The sequence below is a fragment of the Carassius carassius genome, chromosome 47 (genome assembly GCF_963082965.1).
Source record: "Carassius carassius chromosome 47, fCarCar2.1, whole genome shotgun sequence".
NCBI lineage: Eukaryota > Metazoa > Chordata > Actinopteri > Cypriniformes > Cyprinidae > Carassius > Carassius carassius.
In genome coordinates, this window is record NC_081801.1 from 24,646,174 (window position 1) to 24,657,818 (window position 11,645).

At 34.2% G+C, this 11,645-nt stretch overlaps 1 protein-coding gene across 2 annotated transcripts; it reads left to right on the plus strand.

Moving 5' to 3' along the window:
- Nucleotides 1-576: 576 nt before the first annotated feature.
- tmem185 (transmembrane protein 185) lies at nucleotides 577-10,426 on the plus strand. 2 transcript variants are annotated; one of them, XM_059541926.1, is made up of 8 exons: nucleotides 637-736; nucleotides 870-951; nucleotides 1,021-1,193; nucleotides 2,744-2,951; nucleotides 5,259-5,342; nucleotides 5,458-5,634; nucleotides 7,711-7,834; nucleotides 9,098-10,426. In XM_059541926.1, exons 3-8 carry the CDS (start codon nucleotides 1,135-1,137, stop codon nucleotides 9,340-9,342), a joined length of 897 nt encoding a protein of 298 aa, XP_059397909.1. In that variant the 5' UTR covers nucleotides 637-736; nucleotides 870-951; nucleotides 1,021-1,134; the 3' UTR covers nucleotides 9,343-10,426. The 2 variants fall into 2 exon arrangements, with proteins under 2 accessions (XP_059397908.1, XP_059397909.1); XM_059541925.1 differs by lacking the exon at nucleotides 870-951 and having other exon boundaries at nucleotides 577-736; nucleotides 1,017-1,193.
- Nucleotides 10,427-11,645: the final 1,219 nt, after the last annotated feature.

Below are 11,645 nucleotides of genomic sequence, written 5' to 3' on the forward strand. Positions count from 1 at the left end.
TCTGTTATGTGAATTAGCTTATTCAAAATAAAATGCAATTTTCATGATCCCTCTTATTTTGTTTAAAATTATATTCTGCAACAGATATGTAAACTTATGTGCACAACGGTGTGTGTGTGTGTATATATATATATATATATATACATATATATAAACCAGTATAGATTTCATACACACATTCTTCCTAAATGTTGATCTTCTGCTTCTGCTTTCTATATAATGAGCTTCATTGTAACGATATAATAATATAGTAGACAGATGTAGTAGACTAGAGTCTGAATGTGAAATGTGAATTATTTGATCAAGATAGGTTCTGTACTGCCCTGAACTGTGTTTTTTGATTTTCACCTTCTGATGAGATTAAAAATAATTGCATTTTAATTTAAATTTCTTTAACAAACCTGTATAAACGTCTTTGTTACGCAACCTTATAATGCAATAATTGCATAATTATTATTTTTTTATTAGATTGCAGAAATTAATTTCTCCTAGAATTAACAAACAAAATTTGACCTAGAATTAATTAACTAACGTTTGTTTTCCCGATCAGCTCTAACGTAGACTGCGCCGTCCGGCGTGCATCTGACGTCACCGCGTCTGGTCGCGTCCGCCAGCTGTCCGCTAGCGAGCGCCAGTCAGTTAGCCATCCTTGAGCCTTCCCTTCTCACTTCATCTAACTATGGTCTGAAGAGGAAACCATGAATCTCCGAGGCGTTTTTCAAGATTTCAACCCTAGGTAAGAACTGTGTGTTTTTTAGCGAACGATGAAACCCAGCGCTTTGTTTTTAATGCGCTACCATTCACTCTGTTAGCTTAACGTTAGCTGATAATGTTCACCGCGCAGGCCTTTTGTTTTTGTTTTCACGCAGTTTAGCAGCATTAAACAGTGAAGCGAGCGGATTGTTGTTCTGTGTCTCAGTCAGGCCCGTCTCGTGATCCTGACAGAAATAGGTTTGACATATGTGTAAAGCTCGTGCTCTGACCGCATGTGTGTTGTTGTTGTTGTGGTCCTGCAGTAAGTTCCTGATCTACGCCTGTCTGCTGCTCTTCTCCGTGCTGCTGTCTCTGAGGCTGGATGGTGTCATCCAGTGGAGCTACTGGGCTGTGTTTGCGCCCATCTGGCTCTGGAAGCTCATGGTCATCATCGGGGCTTCTGTGGGCACCGGGGTTTGGGCACACAACCCACAGTACAGGTCAGACACAACTCTCTCCTGCTTATGATCACGGGTGTGTGGCTTGTAGGATTGAGTCTCTAATGAAGACGCTTATTATTACTGTATCATATCTGATGCATGGATTGCAGAGGCCTTTAGATGATCAGAACTGCTGAAAAACTTTGACTGAAACACCTTTAAGTGAAACACCTTTGGTAACAGTTTAGATTGGGGAACAGAATCACCTAGTTGCTTGTTAGTATGCATATTACTAGAATATTGGCTGTTATGTGCAAATTGACCCTAAATATTTAAATACATCAATGCATTTCTCAAATTGATAATATATATAGACTTTTTTTACTTACCAATCTGATATTTTTATGTAATTATTATTATTATAATAATTATTATTATTATTATTTTTGTCCTCAGTTTCTGAGATCATCATCCAAATATTGCCCTAACACCTGACTCCCAGTGTTTCTTTTGCTCTAGACAGAGAATGAATGTCCCCACAAGAACAGAAAAATGAAACCTGAAATGTTTGACATTGTGGAGACATTTAGTTGGTCCCCATGAGGAAAACAGCTTGGATTTTTGTGTGTGGGAATGTAAAAATGTAAAAAAAAAAAAAAATGCATGTCTATGGAAAGTCCTCATATAATAGGGAAACCCAACAACAATCATTTTTTGATAGATGCTTGTAAAAATATGTGTACAGTGTTGGTGAACACATTTTTGTAGATAATGGTATATGAAACTTTGTAAAGGACAAAAATTGGCCTTCATATGCTGTACGGCCAAGGCATAAATGATATTTACTCCTTCAATACTTTGTCTTGAGAGGCAATAGAGCCTCTCATGAGAGAGATTCATCAGGAAAAGGTAAAACACTATTTTAAAAAAATATTCTGCATATAATGTTGTTTTTTTTCACCAAAAAATAAAAAAGTGGTGGGGTCAAAATGTACACAGGCATTTTTAAAACTTTGTAACACAAGATGTGCATGTTTATGAATTTGTATGATGCATTTAGCAAAGGTCAGAAAGTATATAATTAATATATATAGAGAAGTCAGAGTTGCTCTGTTGTCAATCTGACCCTAGACATAACATGAGGGTTTATGCTTTATTCTGCATGAATAATCTCTCAATTATAGTATTGCATTGCATTGCATTTATATGTTTTGTACAGTAGACGACGGTAAATACAGTAAAGGTCCCTGATATGCTATGTGTACACCGAATCAAAATGTGTAATGATTTGTTTAACATTATCCAGCTATAGATGTAGTCTTTGTGAGAATGCCACATCATGATGCATTTATGACTTAAAGGGATAGTTCGCCCAAAAAATAAAATTCTGTCATCATTTACTAACTCTCATGTTGTTTCAAACCTGTAAGAGATTCCAAAGAGTAGATGGTAGCCATTGACTTCTTTTGTGTTCAGCCGAAGAAATAAACTCGTACCGGTTTGGAACAACATAAGGGTGAGTAAATAACAACAGGATTTTCATTTTGGGGTGAGCTATCTCTTTAAGGAAGTGTGATTTTGTGCTTCATGCAGTAAGTTGTTGTCTTTAGGGCTGAGGGTGAGACGTGTGTGGAGTTTAAGGCCATGCTGATCGCTGTGGGGATCCACCTGCTCCTGCTCACCTTCGAGGTGCTGGTGTGTGACCGTGTGCAGCGGGGCTCACACTTCTGGCTCCTGGTCTTCATGCCGCTCTTCTTCGTCTCGCCCGTGTCAGTGGCGGCGTGCGTGTGGGGGTTCAGACACGACCGATCGCTCGAGGTATCAGCTGTGATTACAAACACAGAGGAACATTTTTCTGGAACACACTAAGTCGACCAAATTATGTTGAACTTGAGGTTATATTTCATGCCAAAATAAAAATAAGAAATTATATCTCATGCATAGAAATTAAATTGCATTTACATAGGTTCATGAAAATGTAGTTATTCCCATCTGTCGCGGTTGTTTTCATTGCTATAGTATCACACGGATATTTTTAATCTGTTAATATAACTAAATAGTGTACATAGGGGTGGGCGAAATGGAAAAAATATCATTTCACGGTTTTATCACAATTCTTTGTCATGTTAGGGATTACAGCCAAACTAATTTCCCTATTATAAAGACAAAGCCTTTCAAGGTATCAAAAATAAAGATTGGCAGATATTTAGGTCAAAGAGGGCGAAAATAAAAATCTGTGTTATTTTTTTATAATAAAAGATAAAAGAATGACACATTACAACTATACATAATGTTCAAATAAAACAAGCAGTTCTTTATTTTCAGGTAAAATCTATGTTTTTAGCAGAGCATTCAAGAAATGTAATGACAAATATAAAAATAAAACACTTTATAAGCTGATTCCTAAAGCAACGGTATTAATGTTCTTCAGTGCGTGAGCAGTGAGTGATTTTTCTCTCTGTGTTTTGTTGTTTTATTAACGTTAAAGGAATAGCTCATCAAAAAATAAAAGAGAAAGTCAGCTGTCTGTCGATTCTGTCATAGTGTTTTATTTTTACACCACCATTTACTCACTCAAAAGTGGTTTTAAACCTGAAGGAGTTTCTTTCTTCTGAACATAAATGCTACATACATAGAAAGCATAAAGCATCTACTTTAATCTTTCAAATAACATTTGTGAAAATAAAATGTCAAAACATGGGTGAAATAATGTTCTGTCATCATTCAGTGTAACAGATATATTTATGTAAAAATGAAACACTTATTCTGAGCTGAACTTATTAAAATATATAAAAGAATAAGTGATCCTACTAAATTTTATTTTATCCTGACAAAGGGGTCAAATCTAGTGGTTTGAAGGATAGTAGCAAAGACTAGTAAATGACAATTCATTAACATTTTAAGGGCTGCACTGTGATCCTGAAATAGATCTAAAGATTCTGCTTCTAAATAATATTAATAATAATAATGTTTATTTTCTATAGCGCCTTTAAATGTAGATCTCAAAGCGCTGAACAAAAACAAATAATACACTGTATAAAATAATACAACAAGCAAAGATATGAAAAGAAATACAAATCAAAATGACAACAAATAAAAACAATTAAAAAATAAATAAATAGTACAAATGTTTAATTAAAAGCTACCCTAAAAAATTAGTTTTAATAAGACTAGATTGAATGAACATTTTTTTTGGTATGTAAACTTTTGTTACACTAAATGACATTTTAGTGGCTGTCTTCTGTAAATCATAGTAAAAATGCATTATAGTCATTATTTTTTTAAATGCTAAATTTAAACCTCTATTAATCTTTAGTTTTTATGCTTGAAAACCTTTTTATTAGTTTTTCACATTTATATAAAAGGTTTATATAAAACAAAAATGATGACTTTTTATTATAATTTTGTATTATAGTAAAGAAACAAAATATAAAATATTTTTTCCATTTTTTTTTCTTGCTTCTAAAACAATTATGGCTGCATAATATATCAAAATATATTACTAATGTATATATCGCAAGGCATGCAATATCTGAATCATCTCAGTAACAGTCTGCTTCTATGCAGTGCAGTCAGTCTTAAAGGGACAGCGCGCTGATAAATACGTGCTGCTGAATGTCACGAAAGTTAATCTAACAACAAAACACAGCTATTAATCTAAATTTAATTTCATACACTGAACACTATGCAGTGTTATTTTACACTTAATTATTACATTTCTGTACCTGAATACTACTCTTTATTTCATCTATTCTTGTTAATTGTGTATTTGTTCTTTTTTTTTCTTTTTACTGACTGTTCACTTGCCTTCACTTTCTTTTTTCCAAGAAAAAATGTGAAGCATAGATTGGTTATAAAATGTTATTTTTTGAAATACTTTAAAATATCATTTGAATTGATTTTACACACTTTAAGCAATATCGCATCGCATATCAAATATCACATATTTCTGCAATATCGCACAGCCTAATAAACAATGTTTTCTTATTTCTTTCTTTTCGTGTTTTATTTTTTATTTTGTATGACCCACAGTGTCATTCACCCACATGATACCAATCATATCTCTCTAAGCTAAGAAGTGAATCATACCTGATTGTAAACTCTTACTCTGTGTTGTTTCACCAGCTGGAGATTCTGTGCTCTGTAAATATTCTTCAGTTCATCTTCATCGCTTTGAGACTGGATAAGATCATCAGCTGGCCGTGGTTGGTAAGGACGCCAGCTACACTGATTCACTTCTGCCAAATCATCGTTCACCTGTAGCTCTGCTGTTATCATCTCTGTGCCTTGTTCTGAGAGTAAGAGCAGTGTGTGTGTGTTCCAGGTGGTGTGTGTGCCGCTGTGGATCCTCATGTCCTTCTTGTGTCTGGTGGTGCTGTATTACATTGTCTGGTCTGTGCTCTTCCTGCGGTCCATGGATGTCATCGCAGAGCAGCGGCGCACACACATCACGATGGCGATCAGCTGGATGACCATAGTGGTGCCCCTGCTTACTTTTGAGGTCTGATTCCAACAGCGTTCATTTTTTACTTGATTGTGTTTATGCACGAAGTAAGCTAAACCAGTCTAGAAACATATACAGAACTAGTTTTTAATAACTTTTTTATTCATGGATTTATTTATTTTTGCACATCAGTAACTAAATCATTATATATATATTTAATTTAAAACTTTGGGGTCAGTTTTGCTCACTGAGCTGGCATTTATTTAATTAAAAAAACAGTAAAAACAGTAATATTCTGAAAAAATATAACGGTTTAAAGTAACTGTTTTCTATTTGTATATATTTTAAGTTGTAATTTATTTCTGTGATGCGCAGCTGTATTTCCAGCATCATTCCTCCAGTCTTCAGTGTCACATGATCTTCAGAAATCATTTTAATATGATGATTTACTGCTCAAGAAACATTTCTGATTATTATCAGCATTGAAAATTGATTGTGATTGAAAATGAAAGCAGTTGTTCTGCTTATTTTTGTGGAAACCGTAATACATTTTTTGATTAATTAAAAATGCAAAAGAACACTTAAGATCATTTTAATGCATCCTTGATGAATGCATTAATTTCTTTAAAAAAAAAGTATCACCATAATCACAGTCCATCTGATCAGAACTATTATGAAAAATGTTTTACTTAGTTTTTATTAGATGACAGCTGCTAGCAACTTACGATTAACTGACATACTGCTATTTTCTAGTGTTTTTACCATGAGCAAAGTGTCTGCCGTAGGGACAGTATGCCAAACTTTGATAGATTACAAAGCAGAAAAAATTAGATTTCAAATTCAAATTTTGCAATAATGTTTAATGTAAGGTCATTAAATGACCTGTTAATGTCTAAAATGGCATTTGTATACCATATAACAATCTCTTGTTGTGCAACAGGAGCAGTAGTAGCTCCACTTCACTTAATGTATTTCCATTATTTAAATATGGCTATAACACTCCCGAAACAGAGATTGAGAATGCTGTGTCTGCACTAAAGTCACCAGTTTGGCTGCCCTGTAAAGTGCGAAAATAACCAGCTGACAAGACTTAGACTACCAAGATTGTTGCTTCTCGAGATATTCATCAGGTAGCATCTCATTAGAAAGCATGCCTTGACACCAAAGGTCTCCATATGTTTATGATGCTTTTGGAAAATGCCACCCAGAGCAGCTACTGAGATCACAAATACATGTGTCTAGTTTGAACTGTATCTTTATTATGCTATCCTGTAATTTATCAACAACAACAAAAAAACTTCTGGAACCAAGACAGCCAATTCAACCACCTGTTTCATGCTTAATTATTTTTGAGGAAACTCCCAGCTCTGAAGTAGTTCCAGATCTGTCAACCACATTACTGTTGCATCGCTCATCATTATAAATATTTTAGTTAAAGGTGCTGGATGTAGGATTGGCACCGAGTGGTTGAACTAGGTATTGCAGTCCTAATTAAAAATATTGGAGAGGGTTTTTTTCACCTTGCCCCTTCTCCTCAGACTTGATTTCCAGAGTGACGACACCAACAAGAACAAGCGCACTTGGCGATGACTGAAATGAAATACAATGTGTTTTCCGCAAACTGGCAAACCGGGATGCTGAAATACAATTGGGTAAACCGGCAATGGGCCGGTCTCACAAACCAAAACAGAGAGCGACATTCTGGGCTGGAACGCACATTTTCAAAGGAGAATAACTGACTGTAGCATTCGTTTTCATATTAACAAGTATGATGCCTTCGCATATTTCTTAAATATCTGCAAACATATGGTGTTTTTATGCTTAAGTAGAGTCAAAAACGTACATACAGCGCCTTTAAATATATTTGTATGCAATATGAGCTACATGCAATGTACCAGTTTACCGGATAAAGTTTACTAAGTAGTGTTTTTTTTTTTTTTAATTGGTTAATATGATCAATATAATGATTGTCCCGAATCACAGTCAGATGGATGTTAACCTTCATTTTTAATGTTTTGGGTGAGCTATTCTTTGAAGAATGTGGTCGTTCCTTTTATGCATCTGTTTTGTGAGCTCAGCGTTTATAAATACAGGGTTGACTTTCATCACTGTTTGTGTTCGTGTTGTTTTCAGGTTCTTCTCGTTCACAAGCTGGACGGTCATTACAACTCCAACTACGTCCCGGTGTTTGTTCCTCTCTGGGTTTCTCTGCTGACTCTGATGGTGACAACGTTTGGCCAGAAAGGAGGCAATCACTGTACGTGATGTGTGTTAACTACACTAACATTCAAAAGTATGAGATAAGATTTTGAATGTTTTTTTTTTAAAGAAGTCTCTCCTGTTCCTCAAGGCTGCTTTTGTACAGAAAAAAAATAGTTATAATGTGAAATATTATTGCAATTTAAAATAATTGTTTTCTATTTTCATATACTTTAAAATATAATTTATTTCTGTGATGCAGAGCTTAATTTTCATCTGGCATTACTCCAGTCTTCAGTGTCATATGATCTTCAGAAATCATTAATATGCTGATTTATTATCTATGTTAAAAAAATGCTGCTTAATATTTTTTTGGAACACGTTAAACTTTATTTTCAGGATTCATTTAGGAATAAAAAGGTAAAAAGAACAATTTGTTTAAAATATAAATCTTTTCTAACAAAATGCACTACCTTTTAAAAATTTGGGATCAGTAAAGGTTTTTTATTTCTTTTTTTTAAATAAATGAATCCTTTTACTCCACAAGGATTGCTTAAATTGATAAAAAGTGATCAAAGTAAAGACTTGTATTGTTAGAAAAGAATTCTATTTTGAAAAATATAATGCTGTTCTTTTTAACTTTTTAAACATCAAAGAGTCCTGAAGTATCACGGGTTCCAGAAATATATTAAACAGCACAACAGTCTCCATCACTGATAATAAATCAGCATATTATTATGATTTCTGAAGAATCATGTGACACTAAAGACCAGAGTAATGATGCTGAAAATACAGCTTTGATCACAGGAATAAATTATATTTAAAAGTAAACTAAAATAAAAAACTGTTATTTTTAATTGCAATCATATTTCATATTAGTTTTTTTTCTGTATTTTTGATCAAGTAAATGCAGCCTTGATGAGCACACCAGACTTCGTTAAAAAACTTCCCAAACTTTTGAACGACAACATATTGGTCTCCTTGCTACTCATTCATTATAATGGCTTGACGAGAATAATTCAGAATGGATAACCTCCCAGTATAGTCTATAATGATTCATAACGCTCAGCTTTCTAAGAAATACATGCAGTGTTTGCTGCACTACGATTTTTCTTATTTGTAGTGATTTACACAAACCCTATACCTTGAGTGTCAAATTTTGCTGTGTAAGTTATCCCACAGATTTTGTTTCCCTCTAATCAATGATTAGAACAAACCATTTTGTCATTCACTACAGCAAAACTAAATTTTTTGTTTTAAATGGGGAAAGAAATCATGCACAAAAAAAAGACTCAGTATTGTATTTTTCTCTCTGTATCAGGGTGGTTCGGCATTCGCAAAGACTTCTGCCAGTTTCTTCTTGAACTCTTCCCCTTCCTGAGGGAATATGGCAACATATCGTATGACCTGCACCACGAGGACTCAGAGGTGTCCGAGGAATTACCCATCCACGAGGTGCCTAAAATCCCTCCCATTTTTCGTAAGAAGACGGGTGTGGTGATCACCCAAAGTCCTGGCAAATACTTTGTGCCACCGCCCAAACTGTGCATCGACATGCCAGACTAACATTCAAAACTCTGTCCTCGTTCGGCTGTTCGTGAACAGTACAGCACTATGCTCTGGGCTCTGCTTCAGGACGAACCATTTAAGAAGAAAAACACAATCCTACTACACTGATGCTTCTTCTCAAAGAAGAACCGCTGTGTTTGAGCTTAGCTCCCAAACGTTTTTGTATACAATAGCCTTGTGTCTGTAAAATCCATAGATGGGACCTGTTGCCTTCTGGAGTGGAGCATTTGAACTTTCCTGACAACTCACTCAAAGGATTTGCAGAGAGACTGTCTAATCTGTAAATAAGCAAAGTGTTTTGTTTTGTACCAAGTGTGTGTTTTTCTGTATTTTAAATCCATGGCATTCAGTTACTCATTTGTCACTCTTAAGATATATCTAGCTTTGTTAACACTCGTTCTGAATCTGAAAGATATTTCTCTGTGGGAATACACGACAGTTCCTCATTTCCACTTTGATTTCAGGTATAAAAAGCTTTATTTACATGAAGCTGGAGTGGATTTATTAATTTCTTCATCTGATTGGCTGCTGCCGTATGTGACCGAGGCAAGCCAATGAAAACCATTCGAAGATTGATGATGTCAGTGCAGAGAACTCTCTGGACTTTCACAATTTCACTCGAGTGTGATCGCAAGAATGTCAAATATTCATTACAGTTACTAGGCAAGCTTTATTGAAAATACAACCACTATCTGTATATTCCCTGTGTGTTGAGTTCATTGAGTTGGCCTCTTACAGTAACAGTTCTCAGTGTTCTTTTAATCCCCTTTTAATTACTATTTAAGTGTTGACTAGTTGTAGTATGTAGCGTATCCTACACCCAAATCTGAAAACGTATTTTAATGTTGCATACTATCATCTGAGACGATATGAGATATTGTCCTCTTGTTCAATGGCTAGACAAATTCTTAATTCACTTTCTCAGCTGGTCTGAGTGTAAAGCTATAGAAATGTGGATGTGGACCAATGTTACGGTTTTACACAGTTGCCGCTCTCGACGTCCAGTGTGTCCATTCCTTTGTAAAGGCAAGACGTACCGTAGCTCTCGACAGTGCCTCACATTAAAATGTTATCATGCAAACGCTGTCTGAATCTTTTATTGTTTCAAATCCCTTTCTTTTCGGAGTTGTCCGTTATCTTATATTTAATACATATATTATTGTTTCCTCTTTGGGTGCTCGTAACTCATTCTGCCATCAGTCATGTGGCATTCAATTTGTCTGTCGTCGGTTATTTAATCATTTCATTTTTAAATATATAAATATTAACAAGAGCTGGGTAGACTACAATGTAATCAGACTACTTTTGCATTACTTTTAGGAAAGCTAATAATTAAATCATGAAAATTGTAAAACAATCATTTTAGAAAACCATCAATCAAAATAAAACACTAAAAATGTATCTCATGGGTAAATATATTCGGTGAAAATTTTGCTCACAAAAAAAAAAATGTTTGGGAATCCTCACATTAAATGTAAAGAAGAAATCACTTGAATTTGTGCATTTTAATATGTTTGAAAGACAAAAGTCTTCCAAAGATAGTGATGCTTAAACCAACTGAAAATGTTCATAATTAGATTACAGTTACTTTTTTTTTATTATATGCTTACATATTATTTACACAGTAGCAATAAATTATTCATAATTTATTGATTCTCCTTAATTTTAATCTTTGAAATATTCTTTCCAAAATAGCCTACCACTTATATACATTCAGAAAGTCTCCAGTTTCACAAAAAGTCAAGGATATAATTACACAGAAAGCTGAGAGGCCACACAGCATTTGACCGCTGGATTTACAAAAATCATTACAGTTTTTAGAAGTGTTTTCTCAATATTTCAACACTGCATCAACTACTGATGAAACACTTTTTGTTAGTGGGTTATTTAACCATGTATCATTATGCCTTTGGAAGGCTTTTTTCACATGCAGTGCACAAATTCACGTTTTTTCCACATGCAATGCAGGCATTCACAAATTATTTTGTCATCTGAACTTCTTTCACCTAATATATTCACTTTAAGTACCCCTGAGATTTAAAAATAACTATTGTAATTATTCAGTAACATATTTGCATGTTCATGGTTCTCTGATGTCAGTAAATGGTCACGTGACATGCAGGTAAACAAATAAAATACTTAATTTTTGTAGTATTTTGATTTATGTTTTTTTTAAGGATTTATCTTAATTTTATATTTTTTTTTATTATTAGCTTTTCATTAAACTTATGAATCCCCAGTTTGGGAAACCTTTATAATGTAATGCTAATATAATGTTTAATGTACTTCATGTTGTAAAT

Bases quoted from the DNA above. Each gene is read 5' to 3' on its own strand.
- tmem185 (XM_059541925.1), top strand. From the start codon at position 699: ATGAATCTCCGAGGCGTTTTTCAAGATTTCAACCCTAG. The intron at 2,952-5,258 runs GTATCAGCTGTG...TTGTTTCACCAG, and splicing joins GACACGACCGATCGCTCGAG to CTGGAGATTCTGTGCTCTGT. The intron at 7,835-9,097 runs GTACGTGATGTG...TCTCTGTATCAG, and splicing joins CCAGAAAGGAGGCAATCACT to GGTGGTTCGGCATTCGCAAA.